The sequence below is a fragment of the Eretmochelys imbricata genome, chromosome 2 (assembly GCF_965152235.1).
Source record: "Eretmochelys imbricata isolate rEreImb1 chromosome 2, rEreImb1.hap1, whole genome shotgun sequence".
Lineage (NCBI taxonomy): Eukaryota > Metazoa > Chordata > Testudines > Cheloniidae > Eretmochelys > Eretmochelys imbricata.
Genome location: NC_135573.1, coordinates 83070732 through 83097240, shown reverse-complemented (window position 1 = coordinate 83097240; position 26509 = coordinate 83070732). Strand labels below are relative to the sequence as shown.

General features: G+C 43.1%; 1 protein-coding gene across 1 annotated transcript in view; it reads left to right on the top strand.

Annotated features, from left to right (window-relative positions):
• The first annotated feature begins 1582 nt into the window (after positions 1-1582).
• The window catches only part of COLEC12 (collectin subfamily member 12), a 123625-nt gene continuing 98698 nt past the window's right edge, over positions 1583-26509 (top strand). Inside the window, exons 1-2 of the mRNA XM_077808690.1 lie at positions 1583-1595; positions 2925-2975. Of these exons, the coding sequence (XP_077664816.1) occupies positions 1583-1595; positions 2925-2975 (64 nt within the window). The remainder of the gene's footprint in view (positions 1596-2924; positions 2976-26509) is intronic.

Here is a 26509-nt window from a genome sequence, read left to right as displayed (position 1 = left end):
CTCTGACCCACATTTCATAAAAGGAGCACAATAACAATTTTCCACATAAAGTATATATTTTTGACATTTAGTTCCTTTAGAGAAATTAATGTCTTTTCTGTTGGAAGTATGAACATTCCTCACCCCTGGGTCCTTTTGGGATCTGATTCATGTGTCTTTCTAGGAGACCTTTTTTATTTATCTATTTATTTATTTATTTATTTATTTTAAAAAAGAAAGAAAAAGAAAATATGTTTAATTCCATTAATCATTCCAGATATACTAAATCTGAAACAGTGAGTCCCCTCTCTGAGTGGCATTTTCAGCCCTGTACACCGGTCTATTTAAATTATTTATCATTGTATTAATTATCTTAAGTTTTACCTTCCGGGGCAGACAGAGGCTTTCAATCTGTCACTTCTAAGCATCTGTTTTTTCCCCCCAAGAGTTCTCTGAGAGCCTAATTCAACACCTATCAAGATCTCTTCCCAGTGAGGAGTCAGAGATGGTGATCCTAGCAACAGCACTTAGAAGGGATTTGAGGGAGACACTGTTGTGGCAGTGAGGCCAGAGAAGGGGAGATTACAGTAGTCAAGGGGCAAGATGATCAGGGCTTGCACAAGACTTTGGCAGAGAGGAATGATGGGATCTTAGAGATGTTTTGGAAGAAGAGGCAAGATTTAGACATGTCTTGGCTGTGTGGGTCAAAGTGGAAGGCCAAGCCAAACATGAAGTCAAGATTGTAGTCTTGAGTTACCGGGCATGTCGTTGTGTTGTCCACCATGATAGAGAAATGGGGAGAGAAACGAGTTCAGTCTTGAACTGAAGCCTGAGTTATGCAGCTCTTTCTTGCACACCAGAGTGGCATTTTATCCAAAGCTCTGTGTAGTGAATGAGTACTGTTGGGGTGTGTGAGAAAGCTGAATGTTGACTGATTTGTGATCACTTTGATTTATTAGCATTTGCCATGATATGATTGGCCTCTTTGTTGGGTAGAGTTTTCAAAGTGTACATTTTGGAATTTGGCAGGCTTCAGGAGAGTTTAGGGAAGTGGTTTCTTGTTGCCTTAAAAAGTCTTTTAGGAAGCTGCCGCAAGTACTTGGATTCCGTACAAACACATCCAACTCAGGATCCAATTCAGGGTATAGGCAGCTGTGTGATGTAAGGTGAAGAGTTAGGATAGGAGGTTTTGAGCTGTCCTGTCAGAGTATCAGCTGTGTGAATGTTAAAGTCCTGCAAGGTGATAAATTCAGTGAACGTCATCACCATGTCAGGCAACATCTCCATCAGCTCCCCTGGGAGCCTTTGATGTTTGGGAGCTAATAGATTAGTAGTATGCCTCGGTTAGTTTTGTCTCTGGGCAAGAGTAAGTGGATGCCCTCAAAGGATTTTGATTTGTGTGTGCTTTTCCTGATCTTGAGCCTGAATGGGAAATTAATGACTATGCTCCATATTCAGATTTGTCCTCTCTAGGTCTGGCTGTGTAGTGCATAACATATCCTGGGTGGGGTGGGGATAGGAGAGCCAGGTGAGGTAGCAGCTGGCTACCATGTCAGCCAGCCAGATTTCTATGATGCAGACCTGGCTGGTTGACTCATCGGCGATGAGACTGAATGGTGAATGGCCTATTGAATGCAGATTTTGCACTGAATCTCATAAGGCTGAGGGCCCACTGATTGTTTGAGGCCTGTATAACATATCTATTTTGTGATTGCACCTGACTGACTGAAGCTTTCTGGTAACCTTCTGTCCAGGTACTGGCCGGTATTCCTGTTTACTTCTTTCTGTTATGGCTTATCTTGGGAAAGCTGTAGGTGGGGGGTTAGCATACTTGGTAGTGATGGCAATCTCTGTGTGTCGCACGCCTAGAGAGTGGTGTCAGCCTCCTAGGGGACTGATTTAAGGTGAGCTCTTGGTGAAGATTTGTAATTGTTCCAGATGCCCTAGGTGTGGCAGGAATGTTTATACCCCGTCTAAGCACATTGCCAATGTTAATGTGGGAAGGGGTGAAACACTGCTCCAGAACAGTGGAAAATAGGGTTGCAAATGGGAAGGGCCATGCTGGAGGTGGGAGAAAGTGCAGGATTGGTGGAGAGATGTTATATACTTTTCTTTTTTTAAAGTACTGATATTGCTTGTTTGTGCTGGTCATAATCCTTTCCTTTGTGCTGTTACTGGCAGGAGGAAGTGGGCAGAGAGATGAAATTAATGACAAGCTAAGGCCTGAATACCCACCTCTTACTCCCTGTGCCCAAATCAAGATGAAAAGGACTAAATACTCTTACTTCTGCTAACTTTTTGAACTTGACCAACGTGTCAGTTCTGTTGCCCATGACTGAATGAGGTTTATCTCTTCAAGGAAATTTAGTGTTCATGAAAGGTGATGGATTGACAGCCCTAGCAACTGAAGCCTTCTCTTTATTCACAGGAAAAGCACAGCACAGGCAAGCAGTAATGTAAGCTCGCCCAAAAGACCTTTCTAATGTGCCTCTGCCCTGACCTGGAGGGGGCTCCCCTGTACAGGTTAAAAGGTGGTTCAGTCTCTGTGCCTACTTATTCCTTTGCCTTGCTGAGACTGCTAACACAGATGCACTAAGTGCCAGTTGTGATGAGGAATTTGCCTGCTAAAATCTGTACTAAGACCAGCAATCAATTTAATAAAAGTCCCTGAACAGCCATCAGATGATGATAACTTATCAATTGGATTTCTGCTGGTGACTCAGAGAAAAAAGGATCCAAGTATCATGCAGTAGCCAAAGATTGGGTGGAAGATTAATAGTGGAAAGAGGAAAGTTTGAGATATTTTCATATATCAGCAAGCAGTAATATTGATAAAACCAATTAACCTTTCAAATACAATGTTCAGTAACCTTTTGTGTATACTCAAACTTCTGTGCCTTCATAGCTAATTTTAGTACTAAATCTGTGCATCTGTCTTTCTGTAGACGACTTTGCAGAAGAGGAGGAGGTGCAGTCCTTTGGTTACAAGAGGTTTGGTAAGTAGCAACAAATCTCTCACTTTGCTCTTTCTTATTACTCACATGAAGTCAAACAGGTCTTACAAAACCCCTTACTGGTAGCCATAGGTGCTACAAACCAGGGGGTGCAACAGCACCCCTAATTTGAGGTGGTTTCCATCACATACAGGGGTTGCAGTTTGGTTCAGTGGCTCTCAGCACCTCCACTATAAAAAATTATTCCAGCACCTCTGCTGGTAGCAGTAAGACAAAGTATGGGAACAAGCTCATCACGGGGCTGATGCAGATGTACAAAGGAAATATACAATATAGGACCAGAAACAGGTGTTATGTTTAGGCCTGGTAAACATCTTTGGTAAGTATATCCTTCAGAAACAGTCCTGAGCTAACTGTCCAGAGTTACTTAAGTAAATATATATTTTCTTTCTGTGATGTTACCTGTTTTATTGTTTACTTGTTTACATAACTGTTCCATATGAAGTTTGCCTTCTAGCAGAAATGAATATCTGCTGGCAGTTAAGAAAAAGGTACAGTATCATACATCATGGATTTCTCCTTGTCAATTATACTTTCCTTAGGCCTGTAAATGACTAGCTTACTTTTCAGGAATAGGACAATGGAAACTATTATGGACTCTTGGAAGACATGGTGACAATTTAGCCGGAAACCCCTCCCTCCTATCCTGCATTTCTCACAAAAAACCAAATGCCATGAGAACAAGACAGAAATAAAGGTACATGGAGTGTGCTCATTAGAAGTTTAAAAACAAGTCTTAATAACAATTTCTCATCACCACCTTATCGTTTACTTCTGATGTAATGTGGTACAACTTGATATTTTATGAATTGCTACTTAAACAACAATGCTGTTGAGTGTTCTTTTATTAACCTAACAATATCAGTTGTCTCACTTTGATCTTTGATCTTTGTTCATTATAAATGCCTGTTGTATGGCACTGATCCCCAGTGCACACAACTCTGAATGAGTGCTAGTAATCACTGAGACTGTTCCCTATTCTCAAGGGAGTTTTTCCCTCCTTGGCAACAACCTTTGGAAGCATTCCATAGCCACCCAAGGGCAAGAGCAATCAGATTCCACGTTCTGGTTGCCGTTGGGATCACAGGAATGATAGTGTCAGAACACTGAGCCCACTGCATCTAAATGCATGGAAAGCTCTGTCCAAGATGACTGATAGTGAGATTTCTTAAGGGACACATATAAAGATGCCTTGCTGTTTGGAAGCTGTCAGCAGGAAGAAAAAGCACAAGCGACTGTCTGAAAACTCACCTTATTTCCCTCTCTCTTACCTCAAGCAAATGATGATGGGGAGGTGTGGAGCAGGAAGCGTCCACTCTTCACTCATCCCCACAATATGGAGCAAAAGCCCCTTCATTGCCCCTGGTTAACACGAGTGGAAAAGGATAACTGAATTAAAAATAAATATATTTATTTATTTAATTCCTACTGCCTCAAAAGGAGTGGAGGAGAGGAACATATGTAGCATAAGGAACTGCAATATTTGGGAGGTGGGGATTTTATTTGCATCATCTCTTCTTCCCTGGAGCTCCTCCACAGATCCCTGCTGTTGAGCTTTTTTGGAGAGGTCAGCTCACCATAGGGCCAGCATCTGCGGCTTGGGAAGTTCATAAGGCTGCACATTTTATTTATTTATTTTATTTTCGCTGGATCAGACCCTGGAATAGCATAGAATTCTTGAGAAACCTTGAGAGAGTGTAACCACACTTCTCTCACCTCTAATGAAAAAGGCAGTAATTCAAAATTAAATATAAAAGCAGTTGCCCTCTGGGTTGCATGTTTGCTATGCAGTGCTCATCAGTGTGGTTTTGCAACGAATGACTAAATGTTTTAGTGTGAAGTTATCCTGTCTGTGTAACAACCCACTTGTGTGACATAACAGGTATTAACCGGTTTCCTTTTTTTCCCCTTTACCTTGGATGGTGCGCCACTAACAAAATTATTCATTTCTTCTCTTAAAAATGTCATAAAGCTCATCTGAATATTTCCAGAACAGCTTTTATTACTGCTCATGGAGAAAGGGGGAAGCAGTATGGTATTAGTAGTAGGAAGACATTTCTCATGCTCTTGTTCTGTGTGGAACGCGAGAGAGAGACTAGTTCCATTTCTAGAAAATAACCTTAACCTCTCCTTAATCAAAACAAAATTCCAGCGCTTTTTCTCAAAAAGAAAAGGAGGACTTGTGGCACTTTAGAGACTAACAAATTTATTTGAGCATAAGCTTTCATGAGCTACAGCTCACTTCACGAAAGCTCATGCTCAAATAAATGTGTTAGTCTCTAAGGTGCCACAAGTCCTCCTTTTCTTTTTGCGGATACAGACTAACACAGCTGCTACTCTGAGAGCTTTTTCTACTCTCTTCAGTATTTGAAATAACCCCTTCAACCAGTCTTTGTTTTGAAAGAGTCAGATATAAAAAAGGGCCAGGAAGCTTCTTTGTGCATACCCAGTATTCACATTGCAGTAGGAATTTTATAAATCTATAATATCCTGTTCAAAAATCCATTCTCAGCCGTCCATATTATTTTTTGGGTACAAATTGTCAAAAAGAGTTGCCAAAATTGACTTCACACAGTTTGTGCATGCCCATTTGTACATGCCCTCTTTGTATGTGCCAGCAGTTGTTTGTACAACTATCTGTCTTCAGTGTACAAACACATGTACACATGCTACTCGGGGGGGGGGGGGCATTATGCACCAAAAACTAAAAATTAGGTGCACAATAATTAAAAATTCTGCAAAATTCTGCAGATTTTATTTGTCAAAATAACACTATATAATCACACCAGTTTCAATTATTTTGGTAATTTATTTAAAAATACCTGTCGGCAAGTATGTCTGTAAGAACACACACACACACACACACACACAATTTCTCCCAAGAATAGAGAGTTCAAGAAACTCCTTGACAACTCAGTTCCTGTTTCTCTGCCCCCACCCCCAGAGCCCAGCTGGGGGGCCCAGACACTCACAATTGCTCCCCCCCAGAACCCAGCCACAGTTCCCCCCTGAGCCGAGTCACGGGCCCCCCCTGGCCCAGATACCCACACACTGTCCCCCGAGCCCAAGTGCGAGGTCCCTCAGCCCAGATATCCCGCACCTCTTCCCCTATGAGTCCAGCTGTGGCCCCCGGATCGCAGTCACCTGGGTCTCTCCCTCCCTCCCCCCACCCAGAACCCAGGAAGCCAGAGGGAAAAACAGCCTGATGCTTGGTTCCAGGCTTGCATGGAGTTTCCTTAGGGCAGGGATGGCCAACCTGTGGCTTCGGATCCGCATGTGGCTCTTCAGAGGCTAATATGCAGCTCCTTACCTAGCTACTGATTCCGGGGCTGGAGCTATAGATGCTAACTTTCCAGTGTGTTGGGGGTGCTCGCTGCTCAACCCCCTACTCTGCCCCAAGCCCTGCCCCCCACTCCATCCCTTCCCTCAAGGCCCCTGCCCCTTCCCCTGAGTCTGCCATGCCCTCACTTCCCCCACCCCCAATGGCCTCCTGTGCACGTGAAACAGCTGATTGGGGGAAGGAGGGAGTAGGCCCTGATTGTTGGGCTGCCAGGAGACACTGGCAGCTGGGGCGTGGATGGGGGGGCTGATGTATTACTGTGGCTCTTTGGCATGTACATTGGTAAATTCTGGCTCTTTCTCAGGCTCAGGTTGGCCATCCCTGCCTTAAGGTGACCAGGTGTCTGGTTTTTGACTGGAACAACTGGTCTGACCAGGCCGTTGACTGTTCAGTTGGTGGCACCATGCAGTGAGGCTGGCAGGCTCCCTGCTAGCCTCCGCACCACACGGCTCCCAGATAGCAGCTGGTATGTCCCCTCTCCAGCTCCTATGTGTAGGGGCAGCCAGGGGGCTCCACATGCTGCCCCCGCCCCAAGTACCGCCCCTAAAGCTCTCATTAGCCGGGAACCACAGCCAGTGGGAGCTGCAGGGGTGGCGCCTGCAGATGAGGCAGCACGCAGAGTCACCTGGCCACACCTCTGCATAGGAGCTGGACGGGGGACATGCTGCTGCTTCCGGGAGCTGCTTGAGGTAAGCGCTGCCTGGAGCCTCCACCCCTGACTCCCTCCAGGGCCCCAACCCCGTGCCCCAGCCCTGGACACTGTAACTTACCATAGCTGCACAGGTGTGGACTGGTAGATTAAGCACCTGACTGGGAATCAGGAAGTCCAGGAAATCCTGGCTGTGATATTTATTCCCTCTTTGGGCAAGTCTGTGCCTCAGTTTCCCCATCTGTAAAATTGGGGATAATAGGCATTTTCTTACCTTTCGGGGTGTCATGAGGATTAGGTATTTATGAAGGTCTTTGAGGAGGAAAAGCACCGTACAAGTACTAAGTCTTTTTGTTATTTATGTGTTCTGTGGATGTTGAAAGTGCGTATGCCAGGCTGTTCAATGAAATCCTACTGCTACTGACTTACATCCTCCACTAGAATGTGTTTGATACAATAAGGAGCACTATAGCATTGATCCTTCATGAGTCCTTAATATAAGAGCTATTATTTTACTCTGAAATACTGTGAATAGTACATAGCTGTGATATTAGTTCTTCGTTTTTCTGAGTGAGGCAGGTATTGCCTCAGTAGCAGAACTGCTGTTGATTTCAATTGCCATTGACTCCACCTTTTTGGGAGGAGGTGGGGTTTGTTTGTCCTTTCTGGAACATAAAATGTTTTGAAAAGTGAGAGAGAGCCAGAACACTGTTGATTTCATGAAAAACACTGGTAGAAGCTTAGTGTATTTAAAGGCTTACAGTGAGTAATTGCTGGCAGCTGGGAACAGTTGTTGGTCAGTGTTTGGCAAGCAAAGTTTTGACCAAACTGCTTCTCAAGAGTTCAGCAAAAGGGAGTATTATAAGTGACGTTGGGTTTTGGTTGTTGTTGCCATTAGTTCATTCTGCAAACAGAACAGATCTGTAAAGTTGTAAATGGATGAGGGGAAGGGAGACTAATAAACCTTGTTATTCTCTGCACTCAATTTCATTGATGTTCAGTGGAGGAGGAAGACATCCTGGGGGAAACCTTGTGTTTTGGGGAAAAGCCTTTCAAAAATAGACTAAACATTGCCCCACCCTACCAACATAGACACACACCACTTCCCCTGAGTCTTTCTCTCCCACCCTCTCTTGTAAGCTAATTTTAAATAATTTATGTTGTTACCAGTCTTTTCAATTGGCAAAACATTAGCTAACTATATTAAGCCACAAACATGTTAAATAACAACGAGGGCATTCTCTGGCCTACTTCAAGATACTAAAAAAATTGTGTATATTTTTCTTCTTTGTTTTTAAGCAAAGAACAAGTTGCTGTAGGGAGGTTAAGGAAAGGTCCTTTTTCAACCAAGTGTTGGTTGAGGCTGTTTACTTCCTTTCAATGATTGCTGCAGATGTGCAAGAAAACTGCCAGGAGTGAGCTATCTACTGGCTCAGCTTTCCATTGCTTTTGACTACTGTGGTGAGAGTGTACATAAGAAACCTACTTTGTCACCATTGCTGCTTCTGTCAGTCACAGTGTGCAGTTACTTTTGAAGTCATCTAATCCATATATCAGATGGGGGAAGGAGACCAAAGCCCTGAGGTAAGTGGGATACCAGGAGGAAGCACGAGCAGGAGCGCGCAAGAGGGGAGGGCTCCTGCCTCATACTGAGAGAGAGGGACGATCAGCGAGTTATCTCAAGTGCCTATACACAAATGCAGGAAGCCTGGGAAACAAGCAGAGAGAACTGGAAGTCCTGGCACAGTCAAGGAATTATGATGTGATTGGAATTACAGAGACTTGGTGGGATAACTCACAAGACTGGAGTACTGTCATGGATGGATATAAACTGTTCAGGAAGGACAGGCAGGGCAGGAAAGGTGGAGGAGTTGCACTGTATGTAAGGGAGCAGTATGACTGCTCAGAGCGCTGGTATGAAACTGCAGAAAAACCTAAGAGTCTCTGGATTAAGCTTAGAAGTGTGAGCAACAAGGGTGATGTCGTGGTGGGAGTCTGCTGTAGACCACCGGACCAGGCGGATGAGGTGGACAAGGCTTTCTTCCGGCAACTCACGGAAGTTACTAGATCGCAGGCCCTGGTTCTCATGGGAGACTTCAATCACCCTGATATCTGCTGGGAGAGCAATACAGTGGTGCACAGACAATCCAGGGAGTTTTTGAAAAGTGTAGCAGGCAATTTTCTGGTGCAAGTGCTGGAGGAACCAACTAGGGACAGAGCTCTTCTTGACCTGATGCTCACAAACCGGGAAGAATTAGTAGGGGAAGCAAAAGTGAATGGGAACCTGGGAGGCAGCGACCATGAGATGGTCGAGTTCAGGATCCTGATACAGGGAAGAAAGGAGAGCAGCAGAATATGGACCCTGGCTTTCAGAAAAGCAGACTTTGACTCCCTTAGGGAACTGATGGGCAGGATCCCCTGGGAGAATAACATGAGGGGGAAAGGAGTCCAGGAGAGCTGGCTGTATTTTAAAGAATCCTTATTGAGGTTACAGGAACAAAACATCCCAATGTGTAGAAAGAATAGTAAATATGGCAGGCGACCAGCTTGGCTTAACAGTGAAATCCTTGCTGATCTTAAACACAAAAAAGAAGCTTACAAGAAGTGGAAGATTGGACAAATAACCAGGGAAGAATATAAAATTATTGCTCGGGCATACAGGAGTGAATCAGGAAGGCCAAATCACACCTGGAGTTGCAGCTAGCAAGAGATGTTAAGAGTAACAAGAAGGGTTTCTTCAGGTGTGTTAGCAACAAGAAGAAAGTCAAGGAAAGTGTGGGCCCCTTACTGAATGAAGGAGGCAACCTAGTGACAGAGGATGTGGAAAAAACTAATGTACTCAATGCTTTTTTTGCCTCTGTCTTCACGAACAAGGTCAGCTCCCAGATTACTGCACTAGGCAGCACAGCATGGGGAGGAGGTGACCAGCCCTCTGTGGGGAAAGAAGTGGTTCGGGACTATTTAGAAAAGCTGGATGAGCACAAGTCCATGGGGCCAGATGTGTTGCATCCGAGAGTGCTAAAGAAGTTGGCAGATGTGATTGCAGAGCCATTGGCCATTATCTTCGAAAACTCATGGTGATCAGGGGAAGTCCCGGACGACTGGAAAAAGGCTAATGTAGTGCCCATCTTTAAAAAAGGGAAGAAGGAGGATCCTGGGAACTACAGGCCAGTCAGCCTCACCTCAGTCCCTGGAAAAATCATGGAGCATGTCCTCAAGGAATCAATTCTGAAGCACTTAGAGGAGAGGAAAGTGATCAGGAACAGTCAGCATGGATTCACCAAGGGCAAGTCTTGCCTGACTAATCTAATTGCCTTCTATGACGAGATAACTGGCTCTGTGGAGGAGGGAAAAGCAGTGGACGTGTTGTTCCTTGACTTTAGCAAAGCTTTTGACACGGTCTCCCACAGTATTCTTGCCAGCAAGTTAAAGAAGTATGGGCTGGATGAATGGACTATAAGGTGGATAGGAAGTTGGCTAGATTGTCGGGCTCAACAGGTAGTGATCAATGGCTCCATGTCTAGTTGGAAGCCGGTATCAAGTGGAGTGCCCCAAGGGTCGGTCGTCGGGCTGGTTTTGATCAATATCTTCATAAATGATCTGGAGAATGGTGTGAATTGCACCCTCAGCAAGTTTGCAGATGACACTAAACTGGGAGGAGAGGTAGATATGCTGGAGGGTAGGGATAGGATACAGAGGGATCTAGACAAATTAAAGGATTGGGCCAAAAGAAATCTGATGAGGTTCAACAAGGGCAAGTGCAGAGTCCTGCACTTAGGATGGAAGAATCCCATGCACCGCTACAGACCAGAGACCGAATGGCTAGGTAGCAGTTCTTCATAAAAGGACCTAGGGGTTACAGTGGACGAGAAGCTGGATATGAGTCAACAGTGTGCCGTTGTTGCGAAGAAGGCCAATGGCATTTTGGGATGTATAAGTAGGGGCATTGCCAGCAGATCGAGGGACGTGATCGTTCCCCTCTATTCGACATTGGTGAGGCCTCATCTGGAGTACTGTGTCCAGTTTTGGGCCCCACACTACAAGAAGGATGTGGAAAAATTGGAAAATGTCCAGCGGAGGGCAACAAAAATGATTAGGGGACTGGAACACATGAGTTATGAGGAGAGGCTGAGGGAACTGGGATTGTTTAGTCTGCGGAAGAGAAGAATGAGGGGAGATTTGATAGCTGCTTTCAACTACCTGAAAGGGGGTTCCAAAGAGGATGGCTCTAGACTGTTCTCCGTGGTAGCAGATGACAGAACAAGGAGTAATGGTCTCAAGTTGTAGTGGGGGAGGTTTAGGTTGGATATTAGGAAAAACTTTTTCACTAGGAGGGTGGTGAAACACTGGAATGTGTTACCTAGGGAGATGGTGGAATCTCCTTCCTTAGAAGTTTTTAAGGTCAGGCTTGACAAAGCCCTGGCTGGGATGATTTAGTTGGGGATTGGCATTCTTTGAGCAGGGGGTTGGACTAGATGACCTCCTGAGGTCCCTTCCAACGCTGATATTCTATGATTCTATGATCAAGCTACTGCTCTCTCCATTGTTTTCCTCTAGAAAACTACCATCAACATTAACCCTATCCTGTCAGAATTTCAGGAATTTTCATCTTTTCCTTTAGGAACAGAGTGGATGAATGAAATTTGGAGGCCATTCTTTCAGAGGCACACATCTGACAATCTCTCTAGTTCAGGGGTGTGCTTGGGGGGGCAAGCAGGGGCATAGGCTCCCCCAATCAGTGTGAGCACAAACTCCTCCAGATTGGGCACGGGGAGAGTGAGCTCCACTGCCCGCAGGGGGAGGAAGGGTGGAGAGCCAGCTTAGGGTTGCCAATTTTCGTTGGATGGATCCCTGGAGATTTCAACACATGGCATAATATTAAATTAAAGATTAATCTTTAATTCCTGGAGACTCCAGGACAATCCTGGAGGGTTGGAAACCCTAAGCCAGCTCCTCTGGCCACAGGGAAGGGGGACTGGTGGGGACAGGGGAGAGCCGGCTCCTCTGGCTGTGGGAGGCAGAGAAAGTGCCCCTCCAAAAGCAGCCAAATTTTTATTCCTGTGCATGTCCCTGCTTTAGTTAGTAATTTATTGTAAAAGATAACTTCTACAGTCAACGGTCCTGTTTTGTTTTCTTAGAAACTGTGAATAGAAAATCAAGAATTGGAACAAAGAAATGGGAGAATGAATAAAAAAGAAATTAATATGCAATATAATGTGTACTCATGTTCCAGTTCAGCCTCATGCAGCAAACCCAGGCAAGCTCCTATATGTCCTTAAAGTGACACTTAAGTGGCACAAAGGAATTTATACAGAACCCTCTGCAGAAGTGAATTTCACTCCTTTGTGTGTGTGTGTGTGTGTGTGTGTGTGTGTATGCACACACACAAAACCTACTCTCTTATAATATTAGGTGTCACTTTTAACAAGAACAGGTGAACATTTTCAGCTAGAGAGAGAATTTTTTAAGATGGTAGTGTCATTTTAGATTAGCTTCTTTAATTTTGATTTACAAAGAAGTAATTCAGCATCTCTGAACTCCACTGTAAGCTAATTTCACAGGTTTTGAGTTTACTTGCCAAAGGCTTGTTTAATATATGGGAAAAATAACTCACATGAGGAGTTATAATATAAACTGTTTTTCTTTTTAGCTTTTTTTTTGTTTATAAAGTTAACAACATTTATTCAAACAAACATGTCTAACAACTCTGAAATCATACTGGCAAATCTTACACCACAAAGAAAAGTGTTGATTTCAGTTGAACACAAAGTTAAAATTTTGGAAGGGATATTAAACCTCATGCTTCATGGATTAAAGCAATGTCTAACTATTACATACCAGGATGAGGACCAAGCAGGGAGAAGAATATCCCACATCTGCCTACACCTTCCTCACCGCACCTGCTGCTGGCCACTGACAGCATTAGGATTCTGGACTAAGTGTACCCCAGGTGTGACCCAGTATGTATGGCAATTCCTGTGTTTGTGTTCACAGTACACACCACTTCAGGGTGACAGGTGTGGGGAAGAGAATTTTAATTTAACGTGTTTGAGAAATTATAAAATATATAATGCTCAGATTGCATGTACAAAATCCAATACAAAGTTATACACCATACAGTTTATTCCATGCTGTTGGGTAATTCAAAACCAGGATGATGGACTTATCATTCTTTGTTATGGAACCCGTGGCGAAGTTTTTGGAGACAGAAGAAATTGGAATGAATGATGACATGAAAAATCTGAAATCATGCTGATAACAGAAGCCCAAAGATGGAGCTAACATTATAGAATAAGGAGGAGGACCATGTAAGTCTATCCCCTTGTGTTGAATTAACAGTCCTGCCATCTGCATCTGAAAAGTTGCAAGAAGGGTCTGACTGGTTTCCCCCCTGCCTCCGGGGTGCCACCTAATGTACTGGGGTTCCACTGCGCCCACCCATTCACCAGCCTGGGCCCCCTCCCTCTGTCCTGCTGCACACACACACACATGCACGCACACACACCCCCCCTCCCCCCAGCTGCAGAATGACACTGATACTGAAATCAGTGCTGCATGGGAAGGCTTTCAGCTAAGGAATTGCCCAGCACTCAAGTGCACACGCCCTCTGGAGTGTAAACTCAAAATTATATTGTCTTGCACTGCACAGAAATCTATGTAGCATAAGCTCATGAAATCCACCCCCTCCCTCAGTGTGGAGGAAGATATGCACAGCTTCCCCCCAGTTGTGAATTACACAAACTGTTTTTTGGAATAAACAAAAAACAAGTTTAACAACTTCAAAAGGTAGATTTTAAGTGATTATAAGGGCTAGCAAACAGAACAAAGCAGATTACTGAGCAAATAAAACAAATGCAAACTAGGTTCAATATACTAAAGAAACTGGCTACAAATAGTAATTTCTCATCCTAAATGTTGTTTTAAGCAAATTGTAGAATTTCTTTGTGGCCAGACAGCTCTTGTTTGCAGTTTAAAACTCCAGGTATATCCTTCATGGGCCAGACCATTCCCAGCCTAGGTTCAGTACTCTCCCCCAGACCCACCCCGTTTCCCGTTTGTCTTTGTTTCTTAGATGTTTTCAGCAGTCATCTTGGGTAGGAATTCAGTGAGGAACAAACCAAGATTACTCCCCAGCCATAAATAGGATTTACATATGGCGGGAATCCTTTGTTTCCCAGTTTGACCCCCCCACTCCCTCTTAATTGAAAAACACTAGATGTCCAGTACCAGGTGTCCAGTACCAGGTGACATGATTACCTGACTCTGAAGTGTCAAAGCAGCATCACAGGAAACTTCTCCGGAAGCAGGGAGATTAGCATCTTCAAAGTCCTATTGTTCTCCCTAATTGTCCATTCCAGGCTGATTGCATTCAGTCTGGTAGGTGTCCCCAGGTGCAAACGCAGTTGTAATTGTTACATAGTTCATAGTCCTAACTTTAGATACAAAATTGATACATGTATACAAATAAGATCATAACCTTTCCAATGATATCTCACATGACTCATCTTGCATAAAATATGTCTTAGTTATGCCATATTCATAGTGTAAGCATATTTCTATGAAGAATATGGGGCATAATGTCAGAAAGGGTAAGTATAACCTCTTTCTGAAAAGTCCTTTGGGATCTTGAATTTCTACCCAGACAGCATACCAGAGATGGGCAAGAAGGGACTTCATTTCAACATCCCATCCAAACAATAGAACTTCTAAAAGCATACTATGTGACACCTGTAGGGACCAATTTGTCAGCCATACAGAGGGTGGAATAGTGATATAGTTGCAAGCAGCATGGCCATCTGAAGTGTGACTTGCATACCGGGATCGTTCATTGTTACTGTAACAGGAATAAATCTCCTTTGTCAGTGTTTGGGGAAGAGGCAGGGCATGTAAGCAAGGAATGAGTCATGATTAATGCAAACAGAGCATGTTCCTTTCTGGCAGTTGTGCATGTGCAGCAGCGATGTGTGCATAAGCGAGAAAAAGCTCAGTGTCTGAAGTATTCATGTCCCAGTTTAACTCTTGTGTAATGCTGTCATGCAGTGCACAGAGTTTGCACTACTTAAGACATCCACATTTTCAGCAGGATATATTTGAGCACTGGTCTCTCAAGAGATGAACAACATGGTATGAAAAATCTTTTTTCCGAGTTGGTTAGCAATAGACCTATGACTCCACAATAGGCATGACTGATGGGGGCCAGTATGAAAATTGTATTCTTTGGCTTTATAAACTTCTTTTTAACCTTGTCAATAGCTCTCTGAGTGTCACTGCGTAACAACTAGTGGTTCACACAGTGGAAGGTCCCTGGATGGCCTCTTCTGTATGGGCACATTATGCAAATCAAGCCCCTCCTACTCACTGATGCACTTGTACAGGCTCTCACTCATTTTACAATAATTACATGGATAGGTGCACCAATGTAGTACCTAAGTATCTAAATTAGACCTTAGGTAGAATTTACATGTCAGGAACTGAATGAGGCCCATAGTGTCATTCTTGGGGTAGGAATTAAACCCATCAGCTTCTGTTCCAAAAATGAGAGCCGCTAACTGACCACATCATACAGAAATATGGCACCTGCAAACTTCGGTTTTTTTAAGGTATAGATCTTACATTAAAAAAGAGTGTATTGTGGTGAGTGGCAAAGGAACAATTGAACTGGATCCATTCAATGACTAATTCCTAAATATTGATTTATATTTTATACATAAATAGAGAAAAATGCTATTTACTGATGGGGCCCATAGCGGGACAGATATGATGGGTTTGTTCTGAACCAAACACAACACGTGGTTGATTTTTCCATGACATTACTATTCTTCCATCTTCAATAGAAGTTATTACAACTGCAAACTTGAAATGAAAACTCTATCAATAACTTACAATGGAAAACCAGAACCCTGAGATAGACAAAACTTTACATTTAATAATCATAGAAATGTAGAGCTGGAAGGGACCTCCTGAGGTCATCTACTCCAGCCCCCTTCACTGAAGCAGGACCAAGTATACCTAGACCATCCCTGACAGGTGTTTGTCCACCTGTTCTTCAGACCTTCCAGTCATGGAAGCTCCCATGGAAGTCTGTTGCAAGACTTAACTATCCTTATTGTTAGAACACTTTCCCTAATATCCAGCCTAAATCTCCCTTGTTGCAGATTAAGCCTATTATTTCTTGCCTGACCTTCAGTGGACAAGGAGAACAACTGATCAGCCTCTTTATAATGGCCCTTAATATAGTTGAAGGCTGTTATCAGGTCCCCCCTCAGTCTTCTTTTTTCAAGACTAAACATGACCAGTTTTTTTGTTTTTTTTTCAACCTTTTCTCATAGGGCAAGTTTTCTAAAACGTTCATCATTTTTGTTGCTCTTCTCTAGACTCTCTCCAGTTTGTTCACATCTTTTCCTAAAGTGTGGTGCCCAAAACTGGACGCAGTACTCCAGCTGAGGCCTCACCAGTGCCAAGTAGAGTGGAAAAATCACCTTCTGTGTCTTACATATGACACTCCTGTTAATATACCCGAGAATGATATTAGTCTTTTTTTTGCAGCTGCATCACATTATTGGATCATATTCCGTTTGTGATCCACTCTTAAGCTCGGGGTCATTTTCTGCAGTATTACTACCTAGCTAGTTATTCCCCATTTTATAGTTTGTGAACTTCATTTTTTTCCTCCTGAGTGTAGTATTTTGCACTTGTCTTTATTGAATTTCATCTTGATGATTTCAGACCACCAGTTCTCCAAGTTGTCAAGGTCATTTTGAATTTTAATCCTGTCCTCCAAAATGACTGCAACCCCTCGCAGCTTGCTGTCATCCACAAATTTTATAAGTGTAATCTCCACTCAGTTATCCGAATCATTAGTGAAAATGTGGACTGGCACCAGACCCAGGAAGATCCCTGTGGTGCTCCTTTAGATATATTGATACCATACACATTTTTACTATAAATAACATCGTTCAGAAATTATCACTGTAAGCATTTGCTAAAACTCCTCCTTTGGCATTTTCTGATAGTTGCAGAAAGAGCATTTATTCAGTTGCAGAAAGAACATTTATTCATTAAACACTGCCCAGACCACCCCCTCCAGCCCAAAAATCTACTCTCTATCCCTTGATAAATCCAGACAATTGTTCAAAACTGTAATAACATGCACAAAAATGTGCAGCATCAGTCTGGCAGTGTGTTCTGCATGCACACAAACCTTAAGCCTTCAGGGGAAAAAAATCTAAGCTCTAAAAGTTTGAGTTGACTTTGTTCTAGGTCTGAAAAAGGCCAGTGGTGGAGGGTTCCAGTCCCCACAAACAGAATAATTAAAAAGGGCATTCTTCTAGGTATGTGTTTGCAAATTTAGTAAAATTATCTGGGCTGCCTTTAATAACAAAGCCTGGAAGGTCTGATAAGTTACTTCCAGCTCAATGATCTGGTCAAATTTATCATATTATAAAATGTGTCTGTATGATAATTAAAGCCATGTTGAATGAAACTTTGTGTTGCTGTTCATGCTAGGATGAGAACCTTCATCTGAAGTTACCCTTTTGTCAGAAAGGGACAGTCAGGCAGAAGCCAGCTTTGACTTTTCTCCTCTCCTCGGGACTAAGGAAATATTCCCAGGGTGGCTGGTGACTGTGTCCATAAATATGTGGAAAGAGCCCCAAAAAGCGTCTTGTTCTTGTTTATTTGAGGGTTTTAATCTATTAGAACTTCTGAATGCAATGAAAGTTGTTCACAAAGTTGTGCATATTTCATTTGCATGCCTAACCTCCTACCTGCTTTTGAGCACCTTCCATCCATTTCTGAAATGTATTGAAATGAGAGACATACAATCAGTAACTGTGTATTTTACGCCCTTTTTTGTACTGGAGTTGGAAAATAGATGCACGAGCTTGACTGTTGCATTTTACATACCAGAGGAATGAAAAATTTTGAATATGTAGTCCATCATATCTTGGAGATTTTGATTTTGCTTTTCCACTAAATCAATATTATAGATGGACAGATAATGAAATACTTACCACCTGGGCTCTACCAATATCCCTGGCCTGAGCCACCCAGTCACACATGATACTGTATGTGTTCATGAGCTTACAGTGATTCCCTGAAATAGACTGCTTTATACAGACACTAAGAATTGTCTCATCTGCAATCAGCACCTTTCTGATAACATGAAAACAGTGAAAGAAATGGAAATTAAAGATATATGAAAATGACACACGGGGAAGCTGGTTGTTAGGTTCATGTTTGGAATACTTGCTGTAATTCCTGATGTCATTGGTGCGCATCTTTAAATATTGTTCAAACTAACAGTATGTATGTACAGCCAATTGCTACCCTCTACCCCTCTTTATTAACCTCCACTAACAACACAGATGCCATTATATAACAAAATACTTCAGAACTGTATTGTGGACTTGCTCTATCTAGCATATCACCTACAAAAGCATCCCAAGTAATGAAGCCAATGTGTTGTGTTTACTGCATGTAACCTAGCTGTTCAACAGATGCTGGTATCTGGTGATAAGTGGTATTCACCCTTTAAATTTAAAAATTAGTGCCACTTTCTTTTGAGGGCATATGAAACACTTAGGCTAAATGTTTTGTACTGACAATCAGGAATAAAACTCATACCCTTCATCAGCTGGTCATGGGTGCTGCTATCTTTAAACTCCTAGATTCCTTTCCCTTCCTTGGAAGGCCCTTTGAAACACCAGGAAACACTAACGGTGACATTATCAGGCATAGAGGAAAAGCTTGAAATTCCAGGAATGTCAGCTCAGTATTTGGGGCCCAGTTCTCCAAGGTACTAAATACTTTCTGGCTTTATTGAATATTGAGAGTAGTGTCCTTCAGAGGAGGTGCTAAGCATCTCAAAGGATTAGGACCTGGCTGAGCTAGCAGGTTTTTTTCCAAACAAGCTGTGCCTAAGTAAAGCTATGGTACTTCTATTAGTTCCTTGTGTCAGTAAGTAGTGAGCAACAAACAATGCAAGCAGCAAAAGAATTAGATGTGTCAATCAAAAGTTGCTAAGACTAACACTCAGAACAACTTAGCCTGATAAATGAATTTATATTCAGATGCACTAACACAATAAGCACCTGACAGTCTAGTTAGGAGGCCTCAGATTCTACTGATGTCTTGCTTGGTGTCTGAGCCAGACTTTTTTCATGTAGATAGAGCAGCCATCTTACTTCCTGCTCTCCATTTCAGAAATGTCCTAGTGAAGGGGAAAGATCAGATTAAATTAAGTTGGTACAATCATTGGTCTGAACCCCTCAAAAATCTTAGACTCAAAAATGTCATAATGTTTTGACATAACATGTAATTTAATATTATTTCAAGCATATGTGGCGCTGTATGACTCATGCCTGTTCTCCCATGTGCAAGGGAGCCTGAAACTGTGAAGCAAGCAGCCTCCCGGGATTGGGCCTGAGTGCTCTCAGCTCTCACACACAGACAGTGCTCTACGCCCCACCCAGTTTCCCTGTCCATCACTGTCAAGAACCAGTGTGCTGTATTGGCAATAGGAAGTGAGCAGCAGACCCAATGGCTGAGGAGGAAGAGCCACCTGCCCCCAAGGCTGGCAAGCTCATGGCCACCGCACCCAAGAGGAAGAGATGTAGAGTACAAATGACTGGGGACTCCCTTCTGAGGGGGATGGAGGCATCCTTTTGCCAAGCTGATGTGATGTCCCCCAGGAGGTATGCTGCCTGCCTGGAGCCCATATCTGAGATGTCATGGAAAGGTTGCCAAGGCTCAAGTGTCCCTCTGACCACAGCCCCATGCTGCTCATTTATATGGGCACTAATGATGCTACTAGGCATGATCCTGAGCAGATCAGCAGTGACTACAGGACTCTGAGAGCAAAGCTGAGGGAGTTGGGGGTGCAGATTCTGTTCTTGTCCATCCTGCTGGTTGAGTGTAAGGGCCCAGACAGGGACAGATACATCCGTGGTGATGAACTCATGGCTGTGCAGATGCTGTCGGCGGGAGGGCTTTGGCTTCCTTGACCATGGGATGGTGTTCTGGGCAGAAAGGCTGCGGGAGAGAGATGGGGTCCACCTGATCAGGAAGGGGAAGAGCACCTTTGGACACTGACTAGTGAGGAAGGCTTTAAATTAGGTTCAAAAAGGGTAGATGACAAAAACCCACAGGTAAACATAAAAAGGAGACCTTAACAAAGGGCTACAAGTTGTGAGGTGGAGAGAGGTTACATGGAAAATTCCAATAGGTCATAGGGGCAACAAGAGGAAAATCAGTGGGGGAACCTGCTCTATATCTTAGAGGTCTAGACACAATGCAAGGAGTATGGAAAATAGGAAGAATTAGTTCAAAAGCTAAAGTCTGACTTAACTGGCACCATAGATTAGTGGGATAAATCTCTCATTACTGGAATACTGGTATAGAGGGGGTGTTGCTTATTCAGGCAGGACAGTCAGGGGAAAAGGGGTGGAAATATTGCACTACACATCAAGAATATATACACTTGTTCTGAGACCCAGAAAGATGTGAATGACAGACCAGTTGAAAGTCTCTGGGTAGAGATAAAAGGGGAAAACATTGGGGTGATGTCATGAGTAGGAGTCTACTTTAGACCTCCACATTGGTAAGAAGAGGTGGCTGAGGCATTTCTAGAACAAATAACAGAAATATCCAAAATACAAACTGGTAAGTAATGAGGGATTTTGGCTACACAGACATATATTGGAAAAATAATATGGCAAAACACAGAATATCCAGTAAGTTCTTGGACTGTAGTGAGGACTACTTTTTTTTTCATAAGGTAGAGGAAGTAACTAGGGGGGCAGCCATTATAGACTTGATTCTGACTAACAGGAAGGAACTGGTTGCAAATCTAAAGGTGAAAGTGATCATGAAATTATACATTTCGTGATTCTATGGAAAGGAAGGTGTGAGATAAGCAGAATAAGGATAATGGACTTTAGACTTTAACAAACTGAGAGAACTGGTAGCTAAGAGAAAATTTAATGGATAAAGGAATTCAGGAAAGCTGGCAGTTTCAAGGACTCAGTATTAAGGGTGTAACAGCAAACTATTCCAATGCAAAGAAAAGATAGGAAGACTAATAAGAGGCCAATATGGCTCCATCAGGAGCTCTTTAAAGACCTGAAAATCAAAACAGAATCCTATAAAAAATGGAAACATGGACAAATTGCTCAGAGAAGTACAAAAGAATTGCACAAGCATGTAGGGACAAAATCAGAAAGGCTAACACGCAAAATGACTTAGGCATAGCAAGGGACAAAGAAGGCAATAAGAAGAGGTTCCTTAAATACATTAGGAGCAATGGAAAGATAAAGGAAGGTGTAGGTGGTCCTTTACTTACTGGGGAAAGAGAGCTAATAACGGATGACATCAAGAAGCCTGAGGTGTTTAATGCCTATTTTGCTTCAGTCTTCACTAAAAAGGTCGATGGTGACCAAGCACTTAAAACAAAGGGGAAGGAATGCAAGACAAAATAGGGAAAGAACAGATTAAAGAATATTTTATATGTTCAATGTATTCACATCAGCAGGGCCTGATGAAATTCATCGTAAATTACATCATTTGTAAGCACCTGTAGGATAACAGAGTTATATGAAATATCCAGCATGGATTTGTCAAGAACAAATTTGCCAAACCAACCTAATTTCCTTCCTGGGTTTACTGGCCTAGTGGATTGGGGGTGGGGAAGGTGAAGCAGTAAAAGTAATATATCTTGATTTTTAGTAAGGCTTTTGACAAAGTTCCGCATGACAGTCTCATTGAAAGACCACATTCAAAGAGTAGTTATCAATGGTTTGCTGTCAAACTTGTATCTAGTGGGGTGCCACAGAGGTCAGTTCTGGATCCAGTACTAGTCAATATTTTCATTAGTGACTTGGATAAAATGGAGTGGAAAGTAAACTTATAAAATACACAGATGACACCAAGCTGGATGGGGTTGCAAAGATTCTGGGGGAGAGGATTAGAATTCAAAATGACCTTGACAAATTATGGAACTGGTCTGAAATCAACAAGATGAAATTCAATAAAGACATGTGCAAAATACTATCCATAGGAAGGAAAAAATCAAATGCACAACTACAAAATGAGGAATAACTGGCTTGGTAGTAGAAGTTCTGAAAACAATCTAGGGGTTATAGTGGCTCACAAATTGAACATGAATCAACAATGTGATGCAGTTGCAAAAAGAGGCTAATATCATTCTGGGGTGTATTAACAGGAGTGATGTATGTAAGACACAGGAGGTAAGTGTCCCACTATATTTGGCATTGGTGAGGCCTCAGCTGGGGTACTCAGTCTAGTTCTGGGCGTCACAATTTGGGAAAGATGTGGAAAAATTGGAGGGAGTCCAGAGGAGAGCAACAAACATGATAAAAGGCTTAGAAAACCTGATCTGTGAGGAAAGGTTAGAAAAAACGGGTCATGTTTAGTCTTGAAAAAAGAAGACTGAGGGGAGACCTGGAAAAAGTCTTCAACTATATGAAGGGCTGGTATAAAGAGGATGGTGATCCTCATGTCCACTGAAGGTAGGAAAAGAAATAATCAGTCTAAGGGGCAACGAGGGAGATTGAATGATTTTGCTAATATCTAAAAAACTGTAAGGGTAGTTAAGTTCTGGAATTGACTTCCAAGGGAGATTGTGGAATCCCCATGATTGGAGGCTTTTAAGAACAGGTTGGACAAATTCCTGTCAGGGATGATCAGGGTTTACTTGGTCCTGTCTCAGTGCAGGGAGCTGCCCGACTTGATCTCTGAAGGTCCCTTCCACCACTACAATTCTATAATAATGTGTTCAGCACCTTGTAGGATTGGCTCCTTAGCTTCTAGCCAATTACCCGGGGCAGCTGACTTGCCAGATCTGATCAATTCATAGAATATCAGGATTGGAAGGGACCTTAGGAGGTCATCTAGTCCAACCCCCTGCTCAAAGAGGACCAATCCCCAATTTTTGCCCCAAATCCCTAAATGGCGCCCTCAAGGATTGAACTCACAACCCTGGGTTTAGCAGGCCAATGCTCAAACCACTGAGCTACCCCTCCCCCCTGTATTCCTGTAAATGGGAAACCTTTGAAGTGGGGGTTTGAAGAGAGTTAACTTCATGCCTGAAGATTCATTCAGCACATTAAGTGGAAGAAATAAATGACTTCCTGTGATGGGGTATACAGATCCCATGCTGGAAAGCAGGGGGTTAAGGAGCAGCTCTGGTTCCATGCAGCCCCACTCTGACACACCTGCAAAGCCTGCTCAAGCTGGTGGCAGGGCTTTAAGAAGGGGAGAAGAGCAGCTCAGAGGTGGGCAGTAAAAGGGAGCAGGTTGCTGTTCTGAGCACAGAAAGTACTGTCCAGGAGCTCACTGCCTCAGACCTGACAACACAGACCTCAGCTAACCCACAAAGGAGAAGCAGGGCATGAAGTGGGTGGATCAGGGATTTGATTGGAGTGAGTTACTTTGGGAAGCTGAAGGAGACTAGGGTAGGAAGTGGTCTGAGGGATAGCAGTTTGCCACCCCAAGGTGTTGAGTGGAGCTGCCCACCATTGGGCCCTAGACTGGAGCCCAGTAGGGATGGGGGGCCTGGGCTCCTCTACCCAATCTGAGAGGACAATACAATAACAAGAGCCTTCACCTCTGGTGAGAGGCTAGCTAGAAAAGACAGTTCAAGGGCCCAGCCCTCAAAGTCCCTGTGCTAAAGGGGAGACTGGAAACCCTTGAGGCAGGGGCCTGAAGGACAGGGCTCTACTTCAAGGTGGAGATGTCCTGCCAACCACTGCCTGACCACTAGACAGCACTGTTGGTGATTGTGTACCTTCTACGCTTCCTCACTGAGAGAGGTATTTTCAATATTGGAGATACTTCTTTGCCTTGGTCCTCAGTCAATAGGTGTGTTATATGGGGGGCTGGCTACTATTGTCCTTCAACTCTAGGTCTCAATATTAAATTATATAACTGTTGGATGTAAGAAATCCCATGCAGCCACTGTCTGGAAAATCTGGCAATGCCTGCTGACCTGGAAAAATATGCCTGAGGAAGAACATGGTATTGTGGATGGGCTGAATAAAGTTCATAAAAGTCTTTATGGTAGGCTTGTCTGTGGCAGACAATGGGGGAGGAAAGCTATGTGGTTTTGCTCTCAGTATAGTGAGATTAAAAGAAAATCACAGTCCATGTGCTGAGACGCTACAGATAAGCCAAAGAAGAGCTGGTATATAAATTGTATTTATTCTTTTCTTTATCAACTTTGTTAGTATTCATGGTGCTTAGCTTAGCTATCAATGCAGAAAAAATATCTGGCTTGTTTTACCTTGGGTTAAGTGAATGTGCTGACATTCTGGAATGACTGGAAGCACATTATGAAAGATATATGAAATGGAAGAAGCCCTGCCTGGTGTACAGACACAATATGGAGGAGTGTTGAGCAACTAGTGCTTTGATAGTTTCTATGTGCTACAAACACTCACCGTTCAGTTCAGAGATGCATCCCAAAAACCCTGCTCTCCCCATCCCCAAGCCAAGAAGTGAGACCAAAGATGCCCTAGAAAAATTAAAGTTAATTATTTTTGTTTTAGTTGTCTACCCTTTGTTCAAACTGGAATCTTTGTGGGAGGAAGATAGAGAGGGGAACTCGATTCAGCTTTCCACAGTTAGGACCGCTTGGAATGTCTGGTTTGTTTGTTTTTTATGGGCTTTTAAGAATGGATAGGACATAGGCGGGAGAGAATACTATGGGGTGTTGCTCTGCTGACAGTTATTTGCTGATAGGCAATTTTATGAAGGAGTGAGGATGGCTAGTTGTGCTTTTAAAGGATGGCAGGCAGTAGGAGCTCTTTGGGTGCCTGTGATGGGGTGGTATGACCTGCATAAGGGCTGAACAGGTGAAATAGGCCAATTAACCTATAGGCTACACCTGGAAGGGAGTCAGGGCCTGATAAAGCCGATGAAGCCCACCAGGGAGAGGAGCTAGGATTAGCTTATAAAGAAAGGAAGTTGGCCTTAAAAGAGGGCTGCAGGGAATGATCCTCTGCAGCCCTTCTCTAGAGGGGATGGGGGTTAATATGAGACAAGGATGAGTTCTAGGAGGAGAAGAAGCTCTGGGATTCTGCCTGGGAATTGAGACTTTGGCAAGAACCTGAGACATGGTGAAGTAGGCTGAGGAAGGCTAGAAAATAGAGGGGAAATGAGAGGAAGGAGTCCGGGAAACAGCAACAGGGTCTGAGATTGTGTAGACAGTGGTTGCTAGACACCCTGGGCTGGAGCAGTAGGGAGGCTTGTTCCCCTTCCAGCCCCAGTGGAAGTGTTGCAGTCTGGGCAGTGGACTAGAAAACTAGCTGAAACAGTTTGTCCATGGGAACTTTGATACCCCAGAAGGGGAGGACTATAATGACCTGGACAGGGGGCCATGTCACAAAGGAGTAACCTGACTCCTGAGAGAGCGACCATGAGGCAAGGAACCAAAGGAGGGGGTGTCAGGCTGACCAAGAGCTAATCCCCCATATGAGCCACACCAGTGGTGAGTAGTAAACTCTGTGACAGTGGCTCTCTGCATATTTTATACACTGAAACTTAAAAAAACTTTAATATAACTTTTTAAAAGTGGTGTGGTATTGAAAGTGTTTAGTAGTTCACGTCATGTTGCGCCGTACCTGATACGGAGGTTGTGTGCCTCACGCGGGAAAGTGGAAAATCCCAGAGCGTTTATAGCCTCAAAATTCATGGAAATGGAAATTGGCTTGACTTCAGCTAAATTTCTGCACAGCTTGTTCAGATGAGTAGGTTAAACTATTCAGTGGTGGGTGGTGATATGAAGAATTTTGTATTTTGGTTGAAGGTAGAGTTCCAGGATGTTTTTTCAGGTTACCTGTTTGTTAGTGGTGCACAAAGTTGTTGTCCATCCCCCTCCCCCAAAAAAAACACCCACAAAAACAACCTTTGTTCACTGAAAAATGGAGATTCAGGTTGACTGAAACAATTCACAAGTTCAGGTAAGTCTTGTGAATTGTTTCAGTTGGAGGGGGAAAATTATTATTATTACTTTAAATGTCTGAACACTTCACTTTAGCATTTCCAAAACGAAACATTTTTTCCTTTCATTTTGGAAAGACACTTTGTTTTGGCATTTCCCTCAATTTTATTTTAAAAATTTATTTAAAAACTATTAAATCTCAAAAGTGAAACAATATTTTACACATTTCAGTTTATTTAAAATTTTTGCAACACTTATTTTTGGGTCAATCTGAAATGACTTTTTGTTAATTTAGAACCTGTGATTGTATTTAAATGCACAAACTCAATTTGAATGTATAAATCAAAAGAAAATGAGGTTGATTCCTGCACACTTTCTCTTTCCACTACAAGTGTGCAAAAATAAATACAGAAAAATATAGGCCAGGTTTGGGCTCCTCTTGAAAATGTTCTCTCCAAAAGTCCTCACCCAACATTCCCAGTGCCTGATAACAAAAAACTGGGGTGGCTTTTCTTGTTTGACTTCCAAATTCCTGGCCAGGAATGCAGAGGTTGTTTTCCCATTACACT